The 24,009-nt window shown below is 44.9% G+C and overlaps 1 protein-coding gene across 1 annotated transcript in view; it reads left to right on the top strand.

The window, feature by feature from the left end:
• The window catches only part of zgc:154058 (Transmembrane protein 150A-like), a 123,657-nt gene that overhangs the window by 97,805 nt on the left and 1,843 nt on the right, over positions 1–24,009 (top strand). The window contains exon 7 of the mRNA XM_061910108.1: positions 22,189–22,366. Coding sequence (XP_061766092.1) covers positions 22,189–22,366 — 178 coding nt within the window. The remainder of the gene's footprint in view (positions 1–22,188; positions 22,367–24,009) is intronic.

Here is a 24,009-nt window from a genome sequence, read left to right as displayed (position 1 = left end):
TTTGAAGGGGATTTTTGCCAACTTCCTGTTGATTTTTGCTGAAGGATGTCATTTTATGAAATCCAGGTCTAAGTCAGACCTACATAGAGGTTTTTGTTTCATATCTCTACGACATTCCTAACGGAAGTTACAAGCAGTTTTGTCTTTGTTTTTTCCTAGGGGGCGCTAGAGCGCAATTTTGAGTTTTGGGGTCTGGTTTAGATGGCAATTTTCGCCAGTTCTGATGTGTGTGTAAAATTTGTTGGGTTTTGAAGCATGTTAAGGGGGTCAAATTACAGCTTAAAGAGGCGGCGGTATAAGAATAATTAAAGCTGCAAGCAGCGTTGGTCGGGTCCGCCTTTGGCTGCTGCCCCCGAGACCCACGTTAGAAGACGCCTTGGAGCCACTATTTTGAGAATCTAATGCATTGTGAAAGTAATGCAGTTGTTGTATTGAAGTGAAAATATCAAACTTCCTGTTGATTTTTGCCAAAGTATGTTAATTATTAAAATGTAGGTCTAAGTGAGACCTACATAGTGTTTTTGTTTCATGTCTCTCTGACATTCCTACCGGAAGTTACAAGCAGTTTTGTCTGTGTTTTCTTCCTAGGAGCAGTTTGTCCGTGTTGTATTCCTAGGGGGGGCGGTAGAGCGCAATTTTGAGTTTTGAGGTTAGGTTTTTTCATCAGATCGCAATTTTTGCCAGACCTGATGTGTGTGTCAAGTTTGGTGAGTTTAGAAGCTTTTTAAGGGGGTCAAATAACAGCTCAAAGAGGCAAAAATGACATTTTTTAGGAGACTTTGCACAGGGGTTCTTTGAAGGCGCGTAAATTCAAAACCTGAGAACTTATCAAAACTCTGTTCTATACTTTTAATCAGAAGGGTTCAATCTCTCTCCCGTGCGAGTTTGAAGCCAAAACAACAAACGCGCTCAGAAAAGATAATGTTTGAAGAAAGGTGACCGGTTTTTACAAAACTTTTGTTTTGAAGGAGGGATTGCAAACTTCCTGTTGATTTTTGTTGGGGGTTGTCGATCTATGAAATGTAGGTCTAAGCGAGACCTACATAGAGGTTTTTGTTTCATGTCTCTCCGACATTCTTACCGGAAGTTACAAGCAATTTTGTCTGTGTTTTCTTCCTAGGAGCAGTTTTTTCAGTGTTTTATTCAAAAATAGCGCTAGAGCGCAATTTTGAGTTTTGGGGTTTGTTTTTTTCATTAGATCGCAATATTCGCCAGTCCTTATGTGTGCGCCAAGTTTGGTGACTTTTGAAGCATTTTAAAGGGGTCAAATTACAGTGCAAAGAGGCAAAAATTGCATTATTTGCGAACATTTTATTTTGAAGGGGTTTTTGCCAACTTCCTGTAGATTTTTGCTGAAAGAAGTGAGTGTATGAAAATTTGGTCTAAGTCAGGCCTACAGAGGAGTTTTTGTTTCATGTCGCTATGACATTCCTAACAGAAGTTACATGCAGTTTTGTCTGTAATTTTTTCCTAGGGGGCGCTAGAGCGCAATTTTCATTTTGGGGGATTGGTTGCTTAATATGTGGGGAAGGTTTGCTATACCGACGTGTGTGTCAAATTTGGTGAGTTTTGAAGAATGTTAAGGGGGTCAAATTACAGCGCGTAGGTGCGGAATAATAATAAAACACAGCAGTTTCAATAGGGTCCTTTGCCATGGGCCACGGACCCTAATAAAACCTTAGAACTACAATAGGGTCCTCTGTCCCAAAGGGATATTCGGTCCCTAATAATGCTTGTCTGTGTACAACACAGTTTGAGTGATGGTTATGTTCATATTGTCCATTTTTTTTTAAAATTTTTTTATTTTATTTTATTCATCTCATTCATTGATGTGCATTTAGAACGATAAATAATTACATCACAATTATACAGTTTAAATTCACACAATTCCTGAGAAGGAGCAGGATGAAGAAAATCTTATAATTTCCTGTCCTGCCCCCTTTGACATAATACATTATCTTACTTCATGAATATCATTTAAGCCGACACATATATCCAAATGTGATGAAACAATCAAAAACAAATAACACAAGAAAAACACAACAAGTGCAAAACTTCATAAAGTATAAACCAAACCAAGAAAATAATAGTAATAATATAATATACACCTCACGGAATGATACAGAGCAAATACCAAACCAGACAAAAAATAAGTAAAATAATAAATAAAAAACAAAATGTAAACACTTATGGCTGTCCATATGATCTTATCGTTCTATCTTTATATATTTTTTTCAATTGGAATATATTTTTACAGTTTTTTATCTCGTTGTAAAGAGAATTCCACAATTTTACCCCCACCACTGATGTACACATTTGCTTTAAAGTTGTCCTTGAATATTGTTGTTTGAAATGACCTTTTCTTCTATGCTCTGTATTCTCAGAAGTGATGACAAACATTTTTTGTAAATTTGCTGGTAATGTTTTACTTCTAGCCTTAAACATGACACACAATGTCTGTAGCTTTACTATCTCCTGTAGTTTCAATAGTCCAGAGTTAATAAATAAAATGTTAGTGTGTTCTAAGTAATCTGCTTTATGAATAATCCTTATAGCTCTTTTCTGTAATTGATACAATGCCTTTATGTTCCTCTTATATGTGTTCCTCTTATATGTGTTCCCCCACACTTTATGTTACTCTTATATGTGTTCCCCCACACTTCCACACAGTAGCTGATATATGGCAATATAAGTGCCATCAATGGAACGACCTAAAATTTTGGAAGTTGATTGCTACTGTACTAAATTCTCAGGAGAAGAGGCTTGTGCACCGTAAATCAATCAATCAATCAATGTTTATTTATATAGCCCCAAATCACAAATGTCTCAAAGGACTGCACAAATCATTACGACTACAACATCCTCGGAAGAACCCACAAAAGGGCAAGGAAAACTCACACCCAGTGGGCAGGGAGAATTCACATCCAGTGGGACGCCAGCGACAATGCTGACTATGAGAAACCTTGGAGAGGACCTCAGATGTGGGCAACCCCCCCCGTCTAGGGGACCGAAAGCAATGGATGTCGAGCGGGTCTAACATGATACTGTGAAAGCTCAATCCATAGTGGCTCCAAGACAGCAGCAAGAGTCCCGTCCACAGGAAACCATCTGAAGCGGATCAGCAGCGTAGAGATGTCCCCAACCGATACAGGCGAGCGATCCATCCTGGGTCCCGACGAGCGGTCCATCCTGGGTCTCGACTCTGGACAGTCAGTACTTCATCCATGGTCATCGGACCGGACCCCCTCCACAAGGGAGGGGGGGACATAGGAGAAAGAAAAGAAGCGGCAGATCAACTGGTCTAAAAAGGAGGTCTATTTAAAGGCTAGAGTATACAAATGAGTTTTAAGATGACACTTAAATGCTTCTACTGAGGTAGCATCTCGAACTGTTACCGGGAGGGCATTCCAGAGTACTGGAGCCCGAACGGAAAACGCTCTATAGCCCGCAGACTTTTTTTGAGCTCTAGGAATCACTAATAAAGGTGGTCCTCACTTGGTTTCCGCTCCTCCTTTTGGGGCCTCACTTATGCAGAACTGCTTTCGCAAAGAGCCAGGAGGAAGTGAGTCATCGATTTTGGCAACAACCGCAGAGCGACTACTGGTCTGGTACCACCTTCCAAGCTACGTCTTTAACCAAACGCAGGCCTCAAAGGTGGCGCGCTCACTCTCGGAAAATGGAGGTGAATCAATCAATCAATCAATGTTTATTTATATAGCCCCAAATCACAAATGTCTCAAAGGACTGCACAAATCATTACGACTACAACATCCTCGGAAGAACCCACAAAAGGGCAAGGAAAACTCACACCCAGTGGGCAGGGAGAATTCACATCCAGTGGGACGCCAGTGGCAATGCTGACTATGAGAAACCTTGGAGAGGACCTCAGATGTGGGCAATTCCCCCCCCTCTAGGGGACCGAAAGCAATGGATGTCGAGCGGGTCTAACATGATACTGTGAAAGTTCAATCCATAGTGGCTCCAAGACAGCAGCGAGAGTCCCGTCCACAGGAAACCATCTCAAGCGGATCAGCAGCGTAGAGATGTCCCCAACCGATACAGGCGAGCGATCCATCCTGGGTCCCGACGAGCGGTCCATCCTGGGTCTCGACTCTGGACAGTCAGTACTTCATCCATGGTCATCGGACCGGACCCCCTCCACAAGGGAGGGGGGGACATAGGAGAAAGAAAAGAAGCGGCAGATCAACTGGTCTAAAAAGGAGGTCTATTTAAAGGCTAGAGTATACAAATGAGTTTTAAGATGACACTTAAATGCTTCTACTGAGGTAGCATCTCGAACTGTTACCGGGAGGGTATTCCAGAGTACTGGAGCCCGAACGGAAAACGCTCTATAGCCCGCAGACTTTTTTTGAGCTCTAGGAATCACTAATAAAGGTGGTCCTCACTTGGTTTCCGCTCCTCCTTTTGGGGCCTCACTTACGCAGAACTGCTTTCGCAAAGAGCCAGGAGGAAGTGAGTCATCGATTTTGGCAACAACCGCAGAGCGACTACTCGTCTGGTACCACCTTCCAAGCCACGTCTTTAACCAAACGCAGGCCTCAAAGGTGGCGCGCTCACTCTCGGAAAATGGAGGTCAATCAATCAATCAATCAATGTTTATTTATATAGCCCCAAATCACAAATGTCTCAAAGGACTGCACAAATCATTACGACTACAACATCCTCGGAAGAACCCACAAAAGGGCAAGGAAAACTCACACCCAGTGGGCAGGGAGAATTCACATCCAGTGGGACGCCAGCGACAATGCTGACTATGAGAAACCTTGGAGAGGACCTCAGATGTGGGCAACCCCCCGCCCCCTCTAGGGGACCGAAAGCAATGGATGTCGAGCGGGTCCAACATGATACTGTGAAAGTTCAATCCATAGTGGCTCCAAGACAGCAGCGAGAGTCCCGTCCACAGGAAACCATCTGAAGCGGATCAGCAGCGTAGAGATGTCCCCAACCGATACAGGCGAGCGATCCATCCTGGGTCCCGACGAGCGGTCCATCCTGGGTCTCGACTCTGGACAGTCAGTACTTCATCCATGGTCATCGGACCGGACCCCCTCCACAAGGGAGGGGGGGACATAGGAGAAAGAAAAGAAGCGGCAGATCAACTGGTCTAAAAAGGAGGTCTATTTAAAGGCTAGAGTATACAAATGAGTTTTAAAATGAGACTTAAATGCTTCTACTGAGGTAGCATCTTGAACTGTTACCGGGAGGGCATTCCAGAGTACTGGAGCCCGAAGGGAAAACGCTCTATAGCCCGCAGACTTTTTTTGAGCTCTAGGAATTACTAATAAAGGTGGTCCTCACTTGGTTTCCGCTCCTCCTTTTGGGGCCTCACTTATGCAGAACTGCTTTCGCAAAGAGCCAGGAGGAAGTGAGTCATCGATTTTGGCAACAACCGCAGAGCGACTACTCGTCTGGTACCACCTTCCAAGCCACGTCTTTAACCGAACGCAGGCCTCAAAGGTGGCGCGCTCACTCTCGGAAAATGGAGGTCAATCAATCAATCAATCAATGTTTATTTATATAGCCCCAAATCACAAATGTCTCAAAGGACTGCACAAATCATTACGACTACAACATCCTCGGAAGAACCCACAAAAGGGCAAGGAAAACTCACACCCAGTGGGCAGGGAGAATTCACATTCAGTGGGACGCCAGCGACAATGCTGACTATGAGAAACCTTGGAGAGGACCTCAGATGTGGGCAACCCCCCCCCTCTAGGGGACCGAAAGCAATGGATGTCGAGCGGGTCTAACATGATACTGTGAAAGTTCAATCCATAGTGGCTCCAAGACAGCAGTAAGAGTCCCGTTCACAGGAAACCATCTCAAGCGGATCAGCAGCGTAGAGATGTCCCCAACCGATACAGGCGAGCGGTCCATCCTGGGTCCCGACGAGCGGTCCATCCTGGGTCTCGACTCTGGACAGTCAGTACTTCATCCATGGTCATCGGACCGGACCCCCTCCACAAGGGAGGGGGGGACATAGGAGAAAGAAAAGAAGCGGCAGATCAACTGGTCTAAAAAGGAGGTCTATTTAAAGGCTAGAGTATACAAATGAGTTTTAAGATGAGACTTAAATGCTTCTACTGAGGTAGCATCTCGAACTGTTACCGGGAGGGTATTCCAGAGTACTGGAGCCCGAACGGAAAACGCTCTATAGCCCGCAGACTTTTTTTGAGCTCTAGGAATCACTAATAAAGGTGGTCCTCACTTGGTTTCCGCTCCTCCTTTTGGGGCCTCACTTATGCAGAACTGCTTTCGCAAAGAGCCAGGAGGAAGTGAGTCATCGATTTTGGCAACAACCGCAGAGCGACTACTGGTCTGGTACCACCTTCCAAGCCACGTCTTTAACCAAACGCAGGCCTCAAAGGTGGCGCGCTCACTCTCGGAAAATGGAGGTGAATAAATAGGCACAGTCAACCAAAGCACACGGAAAACGCAAGAAAGTGGAAAAGCTGTTGGACGAGGTGAGAGGAAAACATTGATGAAAAGGAGGCAGAGGGGGATGACATATCTGGCGCTGTAGTTTGTTACGTAAGGTGCAAGGCAGGACAGCTGTGGCGCGGCCCCGGGGGCTTTTGCTGTCAGGCAGACGGATGGTTTGGCCAGTAAAGGACATAAATAGATGATGAAGCACGTCGTTTGTCGGCTAGACTCGCTTGAACGTCTTCATCGTGCAAATCCCCGCTGTTCTTGATTTAGGTCAGGTGCATCAAGTGTGAGTTTGTAGATGATATATCATTTGTTAAGTGTAAAAACTACAAACCCCGTTTCCATATGAGTTGGGAAATTGTGTTGGATGTAAATATAAACAGAATACATCCATCCATCCATCCATCCATTTTCTACCGCTTATTCCCTTTTGGGGTCGTGGGGGGCACTGGCGCCAATCTCAGCTACAATCGGGCGGAAGGCGGGGTACACCCTGGACAAGTCGCCACCTCATCGCAGGGCCAACACAGATAGACAGACAACATTCACACACTAGGGCCCATTTAGTGTTGCCAATCAACCTATCCCCAGGTGCATGTCTTTGGAAGTGGGAGGAAGCCGGAGTACCCGGAGGGAACCCACGCAGTCACGGGGAGAACATGCAAACTCCACACAGAAAGATCCCGAGCCTGGATTTGAACCCAGGACTGCAGGACCTTCGTATTGTGAGGCAGACGCACTAACCCCTCTGCCACCGTGAAGCCGGTTAAGAAGTCAGATGCTGTAGTTGAACCAATGCAGTATCCAATTGCAACTCTAGAGGGCGACAGAAATACAGCTTTTCCACTTTCCTCAGTCATGCTGTACTGTATTTAACACATACTTCATTTACTTTTCTATTTCTTTTCCTGGTCAAGCTGAGTCCAAAAAACATTAATGCAAAACAGGAAATTATCATTAATTCCATATGAGTTGGGAAATTGTGTTAGATGTAAATATAAACAGAATACAAAGATTTGCAAATCCTTTTCAACCCATATTCAGTTGAATATGCTACAAAGACAACATATTTGATGTTCAAACTGATAAACATTTTTTTGTTGTTGCAAATAATCATTTACTTTAGAATTTGATGCCAGCAACACGTGACAAAGGAGTTGGGAAAGGTGGCAATAAATACTGATAAAGTTGAGGAAACGCTCATCAAACACTTATTTGGAACATCCCACAGGTGTGCAGGCTAATTGGGAACAGGTGGGTGCCATGATTGGGTATAAAAAGAGCTTCCCCAAAAAATGCTCAGTCTTTCAGAAGCAAGGATGGGGCGAGGTACACCCCTTTGTCCACAACTGTGTGAGCAAATAGTCAAACAGTTTAAGAACAATGTTTCTCAAAGTGCAATTGCAAGAAATTTAGGGATTTCAACATCTACGATCCATAATATCATCAAAAGGTTCAGAGAATCTGGAAAAATCACTCCACGTAAGCGGCATGGCCAGAAACCAACATTGAATGACCGTGACCTTCGATCTTTCAAACGGCACTGTATCAAAAACTGACATCAATCTCTAAAGGATATCACCACATGGGCTTAGGAACACTTCAGAAAACGACTGCCACTAAATACAGTTTGTTACCACATCTGTAAGTGCAAGTTAAAGCTCTAATATGCAAAGCGAAAGCCATTTATCAACAACATCCAGAAACGCCGCCGGCTTTTCTGGGCCCGAGATCATCTAAGATGGACTGATGTAAAGTGGAAAAGTGTTCTGTGGTCTGACGAGTCCACATTTCAAATTGTTTTTCGAAATATCCTACATCGTGTCATCCGGACCAAAGGGGAAGGGAACCATCCAGACTGTTATCGACGCAAAGTTCAAAAGCCAGCATCTGTCATGGTATGGAGGTGCATTAGTGCCCAAGGCATGGGTAACTTACACATCTGTGAAGGCACCATTAATGCTGAAAGGTACATACAGGTTTTGGAACAACATATGCTGCCATCTCAGCACCGTCTTTTTTATCGACGCCCCTGCTTATTTCAGTAAGACAATGCCAAGCCACATTCAGCATGTGTTACAACAGCGTGGCTTCGTGGTACGCCTGCAGTCCAGACCTGTCTCCCATCGAAAATGTGCGGTGCATTATGAAGCGTAAAATACGACAGCAGAGACCCCGGACTGTTGAAGGACTGAAGCTCTACATAAAACAAGAATGGGAAAGAATTCCACTTTCAAATCTTCAACAATTAGTTTCCTCAGTTCCCAAATGTTTATTGAGTGTTGTTAAAAGAAAAGGTGATGTAACACAGTGGTGAACATGCCCTTTCCCAACTACTTTGGCACGTGCTGCAGCCATGAAATTCTAAGTTAATTATTATTTGCAAAGAAAAACAAAGTTTATGAGTTTGAACATCAAATATCTTGTCTTTGTAGTGCATTCAACTGAATATGGGTTGAAAAGGATTTGCAAATCATTGTATTCTGTTTATATTTACATCTAACACAATTTCCCAACTCATATGGAAACGGGGTTTGTAATAAACCCAGGTTGACTTCGGCCCTTTAGAGTCAAGAGTAAGGGTCTGATCTACTATGAGCCAAGTAACACTAGCTAAACAGTGTGTGCAAACTTGCTAAAATTGCCTGTGATCTACTAAGACCGTGTGCACAGTTGAATTGAAATACTTTTTTTCGGTCCCCTAGAGGGGGGGGGTTGCCCACATCTGAGGTCCTCTCCAAGGTTTCTCATAGTCAGCATTGTCGCTGGCGTCCCACTGAATGTGAATTCTCCCTGCCCACTGGGTGTGAGTTTTCCTTGCCCTTTTGTGGGTTCTTCCGAGGATGTTGTAGTCGTAATGATTTGTGCAGTCCTTTGAGACATTTGTGATTTGGGGCTATATAAATAAACATTGATTGATTGATTGATTTTTTTGTGTGAACTACTGGCATTATGTTCCCTCCACATTGAACCTGTGTGCCATGTTCTTGTACTAGCAGCACACATCTATAATCTGTACCAATCTTTAGACAACAGAAACTATGTTTTTAGCCAAGTGTGAGTCCATGATTCTCGCCCGGAAGAGGGTGGAGTGCCACCTAGGGGTTGGGGACGAGATCTTGCCCCAGGTGGAAAATTTCAAGTACCTTGTTGTCTTGTTCCCGAGTGAGGGAAGAATGTATCGTGAGACCGACAGGCGGACCTGCGTCGGTCCGTCGTGGTGAAAAAGGAGCTGAGCCGTAAGGCAAAGCTCTCAATTTACCGATCGATCTCCGTCCCTATGCTCACCTTTGGTCATGAGCTTTGGGTTATGACCAAAAGGACAAGATCACAGTTACAAGCAGGTGGCTGGGCGCTCCTTTAGAGGTGGGGTGAGAACCTCTGTTATCCGAGAGGATCTCAGAGTTAATCCGCTGGTCACATCGAGAGGAGATAAATGAGTGAGTTTGGGCATCTGGTCAGAATGCCCCTGGACACCACCTTGGGAGGTGTTTAGGATGTATCAGACTAGGAGGAGGCCATGGGGAAGACCCAGGACATGGTGGAAAGACTACAAAAGTACTAAAACCGTGAGTACGGTTGAAAAGTGGTGCAATCCACCCTATTTAAATACATTTTTTGGTGTTTAATACTGGCATTATGTTCCCTCCACATTGAACCTGTGTGCGATGTTCTTGTACTAGCAGCACACATCTATAATCTGTACCAATCTTTAAACAACAGAAACTATGTTTTTAGCCAAGTGTGAGTCCATGATTCTCGCCCGGAAGAGGGTGGAGTGCCATCTAGGGGTTGGGGACGAGATCTTGCCCCAGGTGGAAAAGTTCAAGTATCTCGGAGTCTTGTTCCCGAGTGAGTGAAGAGTGTATCGTGAGACCGACAGGTGGACCTGCGTCGGTCCGTCGTAGTGAAAAAGGAGCTGAGCCGTAAGGCAAAGCTCTCAATTTACCGATCGATCTCCGTCCCTATGCTCACCTTTGGTCATGAGCTTTGGGGTAAGACCAAAAGGACAAGATCACAGGTACAAGCAGGTGGCTGGGCGCTCCTTTAGAGGTGGGGTGAGAAGCCCTGTCATCCAAGAGGAGCTCAGAGTGAAGCCGCTGGTCACATCGAGAGGAGATAAATGAGTGAGTTTGGGCATCTGGTCAGAATGCCCCTCGGACACCTCACTGGGAGGTGTTTAGGATGCGTCCGACGGGGAAGACCCAGGACATAGTAGAGAGACTACAAAAGTACTAAGACCGGAAGAGGGTGGAGTGCCATCTTCGGGTTGGGGACGAGATCTTGCCCCAGGTGTAAAAGTTCAAGTACTTTGGAGTCTTGTTGCAGAGTGAGGGAAGAGTGTATCGTGAGACCGACAGGCGGACCTGCGTCGGTCCGTCGTGGTGAAAAAGGAGCTGAGCCGGAAGGCAAAGCTCTCAATTTACCAGGCGATATCCGTCCCTATGCTCACCTTTGGTCATGAGCTTTGGGGTATGACCAAAAGGACAAGATCACACTTACAAGCAGGTGGCTGGGCGCTCCTTTAGAGGTAGGGTGAGAAGCTCTGTTATCCAAGAGGAGCTTAGAGTGAATCCGCTGGTCACATCGAGAGGAGATAAATGAGTGAGTTTGGGCATCTGGTCAGAATGCCCCCCAGACACCTTCCTGGGAGGTGTTTAGGATGTGTCCGACCGGAAGGAGGCCGCAGGGAAGACTCATGACATGGTGGAAAGACTACAAAAGTACTAAAACCGTGAGTACGGTTGAAAAGTGGTGCAATCCACCCTATTTAAATACATTTTTTGGTGTATAATACTGGCATTATGTTCCCTCCACATTGAACCTGTGTGCGATGTTCTTGTACTAGCAGCACACATTTATAATCTGTACCAATCTTTAGACAACAGAAACTATGTTTTTACCACTTCCAAGTGTGAGTCCATGATTCTCACCCGGAAGAGGGTGGAGTGCCATCTAGGGGTTGGGGTCGAGATCTTGCCCCAGGTGGAAAAGTTCAAGTATCTCGGAGTCTTGTTCCCGAGTGAGTGAAGAGTGTATCGTGAGACCGACAGGCGGACCTGCGTCGGTCCGTCGTGGTGAAAAAGGAGCTGAGCCGGAAGGCAAAGCTCTCAATTTACGCCTAGGTATCCCCCAGGAAGAGCTGGATGAAGTACCTGGGGAGATTGAAGTCTGGGCTTTTTAACTGACTTCGGCTAAATGGAAGAAGATGGATGAGTGGATGGATGAATGAAACAACAAACAGCATTAAAAAAAAACAACAACCCCAAAACGCATCAATTTAATTAGTTTTAATCAGCCCTTTAAGGGGACCTATTATGTGAAACCGACACAAATTACAGAGTGGTATCTGTCTTTGTGTATTTGGGATCTGCACTGGTCGGGGGTCGGCAACCCGCGGCTCTCTGGAGCTTTTTCAAAAATATATGAAAAATGGACAAAGATCAGGGGAAAAAAATATATTTTTTTGTTTTAATATGTTTTTTGCAGGAGGACAAACATGCAAACCTCCCCAATTGCTATAAAGCACACTGTTTACATTAAACATGCTTCACTGATTCAAGTATTTGCCGAGCGCCGTTTTGTCCTACTAATTTTGGCAGTCCTTGAACTCACCGCAGTTTGTTTACATGTGTAGCTTTCTCCTACTTTCTGGTAGTGTTTTACGCCACTTCTTTTCCTGTCTCAGTTTTGTCCACCAAACTTTTAACATTGTGAGTTTTGTTGATGTTATTGACTTGTGTGGAGTGCTAATCAGACATATTTGGCCCCTGCAAGCTAATCGATGCCAACATGCTATTCAGGCTAGCTTTATGTACATATTGTACATATGTATCGGCTGGGGGACATCTCTGCGCTGCTGATCCGCCTCCGCTTGGGATGGTTTCCTCTTGGCTCTACTATGGACGGGACACTCGCTACCGTGTTGGATCTACTTTGGACTGGACTCTCACGGTTGTGTTGGATCCACTATGGATTGAACAGTATCATGTATCAGGGACGGCGTGGCGCAGTGGGAGAGTGGCCGTGCGCAACCCAAGGGTCCCTGGTTCAAATCCCACCTAGAACCAACCTCGTCACGTCCGTCGTGTCCTGAGCAAGACACTTCACCCTTGCTCCTGATGGTTGCTGGTTGGCGCCTTGCATGGCAGCTCCCTCCATCGGTGTGTGAATGTGTGTGTGAATGGGTAAATGTAGAAGTAGTGTCAAAGCGCTTTGAGTACCTTGAAGGTAGAAAAGCGCTATACAAGTACAACCCATTTATCATTTATGTTAGACCCCATCCATTGCTTCCGGTCCCCTAGGAGGAGGGTTGCCCACATACAGTCTGCGGTCCTCTCCAAGGTTTCTCATAGTCACCATTGTCACCGACGTCCCACTGGGTGTGAGTTTTCCTTGCCCTTATGTGGGCTTACCGAGGATGTCGTTGTGGTTTGTGTTGTGGTTTGTGCAGCCCTTTGAGACACTAGTGATTTAGGGCTATATAAATAAACATTGATTGATTGATTGATTGATTGATATTGCATCATTATGCCTCATTTGTAGCTATATTTGAGGTCATTTAGTCTCCTTTAAGTCCTCTTGATTTAATTTATATCTCATAAGACACTATCTGTATGTAATATGGCTTTTCATTTTTTTGCGGCTCCATACAGATTTGTTTTTGTATTTTTGGTCCAATATGGCTCTTTCAACATTTTAGGTTGCCGACCCCTGGCATAAGTCGACGTGTTGTGTAATCAGAGTTGTATTTAAAGCGATTCGTTATAATGTTCAACTGGCACAATTAAAATATAGGAGTCTAAATAGGTTATGAATGTTGTAGTAATACAGCGCTGCAATAATGCAATGTGAGGGAGGGAGGATGGATTGTATTGGATCACGGTACCATAGAACTTCCAAGAATTGTGTATGTTTTTGTAGCTGTATCCAGTAAGTGTATTTAGCTATTTTTAAGGCAGAGTAGAAACCGACCCGGTCTGGTCTAATGATGTGACTCAGCTGCCACCAAAAGACACCCTGAAGAAACTGTTCTATTAATGTTGTCCTGTTGCTCAAAGCCAGGGGTGTCCAAACTTTTTCAACTCAAGGCCACACACTGAAAAATCTAAGCAAACTTGGGCCATTTTGATATTTTTTTATTTTAAAAACCAATACAATATATTTATTAAAAATATACATTCAGGCCTCCACTCAGGCTTGATCCAGGGGACACCAAAGGGTTTTGGTCAAAAAATATTAAAAATGTGTCATAATTTAGTATTATTATTATTATTATTATAGGCTTAAATCTCTTGATCAACTTTAGATCTATCTGTCAATATAACATTTAAAAAAAAAATTGTATGCTCCTTTTGTCAAAGAAAACCATTTTTTATAGAAAAAACAAAATATGCAATATTTTCACCAAATGAAATTTTTTAAGTGGAATATTTCAAATTACATAATAATTGTAGCTTTAAAAAGGTCAATAAGTCAGAACAACATTGATTTTAATTCATTATTCTTTTTTGAGCATTGGCACTCGCAGCCGAGTGTGAAGCGACCGGAATGAGAATCAGCACCTCCAAGTCCGAGTCCATGGTTCTCGCCCGGAAAAGGGTGGAGTGCCACCTCCGGGTTGGGGAGGAGACCCTGCCCCAAGTGGAGGAGTTCAAGTACCTAGGAGTCTTGTTCACGAGTGAGGGAAGAGTGGATCGTGAGATCGACAGGCGGATCGGTGCGGCGTCTTCAGTAATGCGGACGTTGTACCGATCCGTTGTGGTGAAGAAGGAGCTGAGCCGGAAGGCAAAGCTCTCAATTTACCGGTCGATCTACGTTCCCATCCTCACCTATGGTCATGAGCTTTGGGTCATGACCGAAAGGATAAGATCACGGGTACAAGCGGCCCAAATGAGTTTCCAGGTCTCTCCCTTAGAGATAGGGTGAGAAGCTCTGCCATCCGGGAGGAACTCAAAGTAAAGCTGCTGCTCCTTCACATGGAGAGGAGCCAGATGAGGTGGTTCGGGCATCTGGTCAGGATGCCACCCGAACGCCTCCCTAGGGAGGTGTTTAGGGCACGTCCAACTGGTAGGAGGCCACGGGGAAGACCCAGGACACGTTGGGAAGACTATGTCTGCCGGCTGGCCTGGGAACGCCTCGGGATCCCCCGGGAAGAGCTAGACGAAGTGGCTGGGGAGAGGGAAGTCTGGGCTTCCCTGCTTAGGCTGCTGCCCCCGCGACCCGACCTCGGATAAGCGGAAGATGATGGATGGATGGATGGATGGCACTTTAAAAAAAAAATCACACTAAAATTATTGGGGATCCAAAACGGTCCTATTCATCCATCCATCCATCCATCCATCCATCCATCCATCCATCCATCCATCCATCCATCCATCCATTTCCTACCGCTTATTCCCTTTTGGGGTCTCGGGGGCGCTTACGCTGTCACGCCAAAATTCTTCCCCCCTACAAAAACCTTACCCCCCATTTACTTCCGGGGTCATGATTAATACAGACGTTTTGTTAACGCTATATTATAAAAAAAAAAAAATTCAAAAAACAATTTACAAACACAAGCTATGGATGACATAAGAGGAAACGTGACCTCGGAAGTAAATGCGTCATCCCATAGCTTGTTTGTAAATTGTTTTAAAACATTTTTGGGGGCGGTATAGCTCGGTTGGTAGAGTGGCCGTGCCAGCAACTTGAGGGTTGCAGGTTCGATTCCCGCTTCCGCCATCCTAGTCACTGCCGTTGTGTCCTTGGGCAAGACACTTTACCCACCTGCTCCCAGTGCCACCCACACTGGTTTAAATGTAACTTAGATATCGGGTTTCACTATGTAAAGCGCTTTGAGTCACTAGAGAAAAGCGCTATATAAATATAATTCACTAAATAATGTAGCATTAACAAAACGTCTGTATTTTTATAATATAGCGTTATATTTTTATAATATAGCGTTATATTTTTATAATATAGCGTTAACAAAACGTCTGTATTAATCATGACCCCGGAAGTAAATGGGGGGGGGGGGGGGGTTTGTAGGGGGGAAGAAATTTGGCGTGACAGCTCCTCACATCCTCACATTGTTTATAATCATAGCCACCAGCAGCAACAGCTATTCGGACCGAGAAAGCGACAATTTCCCCATTAATTTGAGCGAGGATGAAATATTTTTGGATGAGGAAAGTTAGAGTTCTTCCGGGGTCACGTTTCCTCACGTTTCCTCTTACGTCATCCCATAGCTTGTGTTTGTAAATTGTTTTTTTTTTTCATTTTTAAATTTTTTTTTATAATATAGCGTTAGCAAAACGTCTGTATTTTTATAATATAGCGTTATATTTTTATAATATAGCGTTAACAAAACGTCTATTAATCATGACCCCGGAAGTAAATGGGGGGGGGGGAGGTTTTTGTAGGGGGGAAGAAATTTGGCGTGACAGCTCCTCACATTCTCACATTGTTTATAATCATAGCCACCAGCAGCAACAGCTATTCGGACCGAGAAAGCGACAATTTTCCCATTAATTTGAGCGAGGATGAAAGATTTGTGGATGAGGAAAGTTAGAGTTATTCCGGGGTCACACTTCCTCACGTTTCCTCTTACGTCATCCCATAGCTTGTGTTTGTAAATTGTTGTTTTTTTTCATTTTAAATTTTTTTTTTATATTATAGCGTTAGCAAAACGTCTGTATATTTATAATATAGCGTTATATTTTTATAATATAGCGTTAACAAAACGTCTGTATTAATCATGACCCCGGAAGTAATTGGGGGGGGAAGGTTTTTGTAGGGGGGAAGAAATTTGGCGTGACAGCTCCTCACATCCTCACATTGTTTATAATCATAGCCACCAGCAGCAAGAGCTATTCGGACCGAGAAAGCGACAATTTCCCCATTAATTTGAGCGAGGATAAAAGATTTGTGGATGAGGAAAGTTAGAGTTCTTCCGGGGTCACGTTTCCTCACGTTTCCTCTTACGTCATCCCATAGCTTGTGTTTGTAAATTGTTTTTTTTTTCATTTTTCAAATTTTTTTTATAATATAGCGTTAACAAAACGTCTGTATTTTTATAACATAGCGTTATATTTTTATAATATAGCGTTAACAAAACATCTGTATTAATCATGACCCCGGAAGCAAATGGGGGGGAAGGTTTTTGTAGAGGGAAAAAATTTGGCGTGACAGCGCCTATCTCAGCTACAATCGAGCGGAAGGCGGGGTACACCCTGGACAAGTCTCCACCTCATCGCAGGGCCAACACAGATAGACAGACAACATTCACACACTAGGGCCAATTTAGTGTTGCCAATCAACCTATCCCCAGGTGCATGTCTTTGGAAGTGGGAGGAAGCCGGACTACCCGGAGGGAACCCATTCATTAAATTCTTAAAAAATTAATTATATTTATTTTGTTTACTTTCAACACAATAAACTCGAGATCAACTTCAGATACATCCGTCAATTACAAGTTTTATTGTTGTTTATGTTTTTTGTTTGTTCGTTTTAAAACAAAAACGTGTAGCAAACACAAAATATGCAACATTTTACACAAAAAATATCTCAAAGTGGAATATTTAATATGACGTAATTGGTGCCTTGAATAGGTCAATAATTAATAAAGACATTGATTTTGATACATTTTTTTTTTAAAGGAAGAAACAGCCTGCATGGACGCTTTGGATAGGATAGGATAGGATAGGATAGGTCTTTATTGTCATTGCACAAGTACAACAAAACTTTATTTTCAGCACAAACCTGTTCAAGATTAGACAAACAAACCGTGTACAGGGTTACAGAACCAGAACGCTGATGGGTCGCCATAAGGCGCCTTGTAAAAGATGGGAAAAAGGTCAACGCTGGGGAAGGATGAGTCAAAAAATACAATCTAGACTGGGCTCCTAAGGGGGCCCAGTCTGGAGTGGGGAAAAAACCTCTATAGCAAAGCACATTTACATATTACAACATACATCTCCAGATATGTAGTAACAGAGGGAAGGTAGTTCAAAGTCATGGTGGTAGGCCGCAGCTCTTCAGGCGCTGACCATCCATTCATCATTGGGGGCGGCATGGCGTAGTGGGTAGAGCGGCCGTGCCAGAAACCTGAGGGTTGCAGGTTCGCTTCCCACCTATTGACATCCGAATTGCTGCCGTTGTGTCCTTGGGCAGGACACTTCACCCTTTGCCCCCGGTGCCGCTCACACCGGTGAATGAATGATGAATGAATGATTGGTGGTGGTCGGAGGGGCCGTAGGCGCAAACTGGCAGCCACGCTTCCGTCAGTCTACCCCACGGCAGCTGTGGCTACAGATGTAGCTTACCACCACCAGGTGTGAATGAATGATGGGTTCCCACTTCTCTGTGAGCGCTTTGAGTATCTAACAATAGAAAAGCGCGATATAAATCTAATCCATTATTATTATTATTATTATTATCACCCCTACGGGATTTGCATCGAGGGCGTTGGGGGGGATGTATGGCGTATATATTTTTGTGTGTGCGTGTGTAAGCCCGCAGTGTGTCTCTGTCCCGCGGCCTTGATGTATTGTGCGGTCGCTGGTCCAAAGTCAACAACAACAGGTGTGTGTCCATGAGAGACAAGAAGGGAGTTTGTTGTGTCTTCGCTGCAGTGTCCTTCGGGAGAGTCTCCCAGCCAGGGACACAATCCAAGTTAGAATGATTTGTATGCGAGTGAAAATATAATTTGCTTTTCACTCTAAGCCCGAACGGAAAACGCTCTAAAGTCTGCGGACTATAGAGCGTTTTCCGTTCGGGCTCCAGTACTCTGGAATGCCCTCCCGGTAACAGTTCGAGATGCCACCTCAGTAGAAGCATTTAAGTCTCACCTTAAAACTCATTTGTATACTCTAGCCTTTAAATAGACTCCCTTTTTAGACCAGTTGATCTGCCGTTTCTTTTCTTTTTCTTCTATGTCCCACTCTCCCTTGTGGAGGGGGTCCGGTCCGATCCGGTGGCCATGTACTGCTGGCCTGTGTATCGGCTGGGGACATCTCTGCGCTGCTGATCCGCCTCCGCTTGGGATGGTTTCCTGCTGGCTCCGCTGTGAACGGGACTCTCGCTGCTGTGTTGGATCCGCTTTGGACTGGACTCTCGCGACTGTGTTGGATCCATTATGGATTGAACTTTCACAGTATCATGTTAGACCCGCTCGACATCCATTGCTTTCCTCCTCTCCAAGGTTCTCATAGTCATTATTGTCACCGACGTCCCACTGGGTGTGAGTTTTCCTTGCCCTTATGTGGGCCTACCGAGGATGTCGTAGTGGTTTGTGCAGCCCTTTGAGACACTAGTGATTTAGGGCTATATAAGTAAACATTGATTGATTGATTGAAATTGTCTCTGACTGGTCCTCAAACCTGCGGGGTAGACAGTCCGATGTGTTATTAGAGTCAAAATTGCAACATTTTCTTGTTAAATTTCACGTTTGCTCTTTAATACCATTGTTTATGTTATGTATTTTTTAAATCATATTTTTAGAATGTGCCATTGGGCCGTTAAAGTATTCCCTGCGGGCCGCAAATGGCCCCCGGGCCGCACTTTGGACATCCCTGCTCAAAAAGCTTGTTCACTTCTTTGTCTTAGCAGTTGTGATGTCAATGTTGTCATTCTATAGTCCCTACTGGCCTCCTTTCCTCCATCACTGTCTCCGTTTGCTACACTGTCCTCCTGCATACAGGAAGTAGAGCAGTGAGTGCTTAATGCATCATTACACCATCACTTAAATGATAGCAATTAGTCAGCGAGGCCAGGACATGATGCATCAGGCTCACACGTAAACACCCGCACACACACAAGCTACAATTTACACGTCACTGAATTAATTATATCGTAGTTCATCTGCTCTACGTCGGGTGGCCATTTAAATATTGCATATGCGATAATTCATATTGCGAAACTCCCGCTGTGGTTTTGGTTTTGTCAGCACTCTTAGTTTTATGCATAGTTCCGTGTGCGCATTTCTTAAAACGCTATCTATGAATCTTTAAAGGGGAACATTATCACAATTTCAAAAGGGTTAAAAACAATAAAAATCAGTTCCCAGTGGCTGGTTGTATTTTTTGAAATTTTTTTCAAAATTTTACCGGTCTCGGAATATCCCTAAATAAAGTGAAGTGTGAATTATATTTATATAGCGCTTTTCTCAAGTGACTCAAAGCGCTTTACATAGTGACACCCAATATCTAAGTTACATTTAAACCAGTGTGGGTGGCACTGGGAGCAGGTGGGTAAAGTGTCTTGCCCAAGGACACAACGGCAGTAACTAGGATGGCACAAGCGGGAATCGAACCTGCAACCCTCAAGTTGCTGACACGGCCACGCTACCAACCGAGCTATGCCGCCCCCAAAGCTTTAAAGTGCCTTATTTTCGCTCTCTGCGAAGACACTGGCCATTTCCCTGTGACGTCACACAGTGCTGCCAATGTAAACAAACAATGGGAATACCACAGCAAGATATTAGCTCGGATTCAAACTCGGATTTCAGCGACTTAAGCGATTCAACAGATTACGCATGTATTGAAACATATGGTTGGAGTATGAAAATATTGGAGCAAATAGCTATTGACGCTATTCATAGCCATAGCATGGCCGAATAGCTGCGTTAGCATCGCCGGTAAAATGTGCGGACCAAACGATCAGGACTTTCGCATCTTTTGACACTGGAGCAACTTAAATCCGTCGATTGGTAAGTGTTTGTTTCGCATTAAATGTGGGTGGATGGAAACGTAATATAGTTGCAAATGCATCTGCAGGTTATCCATACATCTCTGTACCATGTCTGCATTAGCACCGCCGGTAAATAGCATGTTAGCATCGATTAGCGTAGCATGTTAGCATCGATTAGCTGGCAGTCAAAATCGACAAAACTCACCTTTGTGATTTCTGTGACTATCGTTACAAATGCATATGCAGGTTATCAATACATTTCTGTGCCATGTCTGCTTTAGCAGAGCCGGTAAATAGCATGTTAGCGTCGATTAGCGTAGCATGTTAGCATCGATTAGCTGGCAGTCAAAATCGACAAAACTCACCTTTGTGATTTCTGTGACTATCGTTGCAAATGCATCTGCAGGTTATTCATACATCTCTGTTCCATGTCTGCTTTAGCACCGCCGGTAAATAGCATGTTAGCGTCGATTAGCGTAGCATGTTAGCATCGATTAGCTGGCAGTCAACATCGACAAAACTCACCTTTGTGATTTCTGTGACTATCGTTGCAAATGCATCTGCAGGTTATCCATACATCTCTGTGCCATGTCTGCTTTAGCACCGCCGGTAAATAGCATGTTAGCGTCGATTAGCGTAGCATGTTAGCATCGATTAGCTGGCAGTCACGCCGCAACCAAATATGTCTGATTAGCACATAAGTCAACATCAACAAAACTCACCTTTGTGATTTCTGTGACTATCGTTACAAATGCATCTGCAGGTTATCCATACATCTCTGTTCCATGTCTGCTTTAGCACCGCCGGTAAATAGCATGTTAGCGTCGATTAGCGTAGCATGTTAGCATCGATTAGCTGGCAGTCAACATCGACAAAACTCACCTTTGTGATTTCGTTGACTATCGTTGCAAATGCATCTGCAGGTTATCCATACATCTCTGTACCATGTCTGCTTTAGCACCGCCGGTAAATAGCATGTTAGCATCGATTAGCGTAGCATGTTAGCATCGATTAGCTGGCAGTCACGCCGCAACCAAATATGTCTGATTAGCACATAAGTCAACATCGACAAAACTCACCTTTGTGACTTCTGTGACTATCGTTGCAAATGCATCTGCAGGTTATCCATACATCTCTGTGCCATGTCTGCTTTAGCACCGCCGGTAAATAGCATGTTAGCGTCAATTAGCGTAGCATGTTAGCATCGATTAGCTGGCAGTCACGCCGCAACCAAATATGTCTGATTAGCACATAAGTCAACATCAACAAAACTCACCTTTGTGATTTCGTTGACTATCGTTGCAAATGCATCTGCAGGTTATCCATACATCTCTGTGCCATGTCTGACTTAGCATCGCCGGTCAAATGTGGAGACACTCTGGTACATTCAATGGGGGTCTGGCGGCAGATTTCTTGCCAGTGGTGCAACTTGAATCCCTCCCTGTTAGTGTTGTTACACCCTCCGACAACACACCGACGAGGCATGATGTCTCCAAGGTTCCAAAAAATAGTCAAAAAAACGGAAAATAACAGAGCTGAGACCCGGTGTTTGTAATGTGTTGAAAATGAAAATGGTGGGTGTGTTACCTCGGCGACGTCACATTCTGACGTCATCGCTTCCAGCGCGATTAACAGAAAGGCGTTTAATTCGCCAAAATTCACCCATTTAGAGTTCGGAAATCGGTTAAAAAAATAGATGGTGTTTTTTCTGCACCATCAAGGTATATATTGACGCTTACATAGGTCTGCTGATAATGTTCCCCTTTAAAGATTAGCCTCGTGTGCAAGAATGTTCAGTGTGGCTCAATGGTCATATGTCTTCGAAGCCACAACATTTTGATCTTGCAGAATCGTGCACGGTCACAAGTCCTGAACAATTTGCAGATAAAACTCTAAATGAGTAATGCTGTAGAATGGAATTGTCTGTGTGGATATTGCAGTGGGAGCTGCAGTCCAATGTCATTTTGTGTATTGTTTCTTATTGCACTTTGCCGACACAGCACTTTCTGCCTCTCACTCAGCTATGAAATCAACTTCTGACAAACCCTTTTTTTTCCTGTGTGACAGGTGGACAATGCCAAAATCCTCCACTATGTCGGAGCGTGCATCGCCTTCCCCACCAGCATGCTGTTTGTGTCCCTGCAGTCGGCGCTGACTTATCGCCTGGCCAAGACCCAGGGCGAGTACAACGTGGCCCACCTCCGGCTCTGCATGACCCTACTTGCCTTCGTTGCCTTGGTGCTCAGTATCCTCTTTAGCCCGCTCACAGATGGCAACCTTGGAGGGGCTGTTTAGCGTGGCGTTCTCCTGAATGAGGTCAGGGACATATTGTCCGCACGGTATCCCTTTTTTTTCAATCAATCAATCAATCAATGTTTACTTATATAGCCCTAAATCACTAGTGTCTCAAAGGGCTGCACAAACCACTACGACATCCTCGGTAGGCCCACATAAGGGCAAGGAAAACTCACACCCAGTGGGACGTCGGTGACAATGATGACTATGAGAACCTTGGAGAGGAGGAAAGCAATGGATGTCGAGCAGGTCTAACATGATACTGTGAAAGTTCAATCCATAATGGATCCAACACAGCAGCGAGAGTCCCGTTCTTTTACAGCTTTTCAACTTGAAAGTAACTTTAAGAGGCATTTAGTGGCCACAGGTACACCTGTCCACAGTTCCACAGGGTTCTTGAGGGTGCATGGGAGTTTGCCCAACCAGTCTACATGTGCTTTGTGGACTTGGAGAAGGCATTGGACCGTGTCCCTCGGGAAGTCCTGTGGGGAGTGCTCAGAGAGTATGGGGTATCGGACTGTCTTATTGTGGCGGTCCACTCCCTGCATGATCAGTGTCAGAGCTTGGTCCGCATTGCCGGCAGTAAGTCGAACACATTTCCAGTGAGGGTTGGACTCCGCCAAGGCTGTCCTTTGTCACCGATTCTGTTCATAACTTTTATGGACAGAATTTCTAGGCGCAGTCAAGGCGTTGAGGGGTTCCGGTTTGGTGACCGCAGGATTAGGTCTCTGCTTTTTGCAGATGATGTGGTCCTGATGGCTTCATCTGACCAGGATCTTCAGCTCTCACTGGATCGGTTCGCAGCCGAGTGTGAAGCGACCGGAATGAGAATCAGCACCTCCAAGTCCGAGTCCATGGTTCTCGCCCGGAAAAGGGTGGAGTGCCATCTCCGGGTTGGGGAGGAGACCCTGCCCCAAGTGGAGGAGTTCAAGTACCTAGGAGTCTTGTTCACGAGTGAGGGAAGAGTGGATCGTGAGATCGACAGACGGATCGGTGCGGCGTCTTCAGTAATGCGGACGTTGTACCGGTCCGTTGTGGTGAAGAAGGAGCTGAGCCGGAAGGCAAAGCTCTCAATTTACCGGTCGATCTACGTTCCCATCCTCACCTATGGTCATGAGCTATGGGTCATGACCGAAAGGATAAGATCACGGGTACAAGCGGCCCAAATGAGTTTCCAGGTCTCTCCCTTAGAGATAGGGTGAGAAGCTCTGCCATCCGGGAGGAACTCAAAGTAAAGCCGCTGCTCCTTCACATCGAGAGGAGCCAGATGAGGTGGTTCGGGCATCTGGTCAGGGAGGTGTTTAGGGCACGTCCAACCGGTAGGAGGCCACGGGGAAGACCCAGGACACGTTGGGAAGACTATGTCTCCCGGCTGGCCTGGGAACGCCTCGGGATCCCCCGGGAAGAGCTAGACGAAGTGGCTGGGGAAAGGGAAGTCTGGGTTTCCCTGCTTAGGCTGCTGCCCCCGCGACCCGACCTCGGATAAGCGGAAGATGATGGATGGATGGAAGGTACACCTGTCAAGATGTCTGCCTTTACAGTTCTCCCGTCCAAAGGCAAAACCTAGTAACTCACTTCTAGCTGATTTTTGAG

This window comes from Nerophis ophidion, linkage group LG09 (assembly GCF_033978795.1).
Source record: "Nerophis ophidion isolate RoL-2023_Sa linkage group LG09, RoL_Noph_v1.0, whole genome shotgun sequence".
Lineage (NCBI taxonomy): Eukaryota > Metazoa > Chordata > Actinopteri > Syngnathiformes > Syngnathidae > Nerophis > Nerophis ophidion.
The sequence above is the reverse complement of the archived record's forward strand: the minus strand, read 5'-3'. Positions and strand labels throughout refer to the sequence as shown.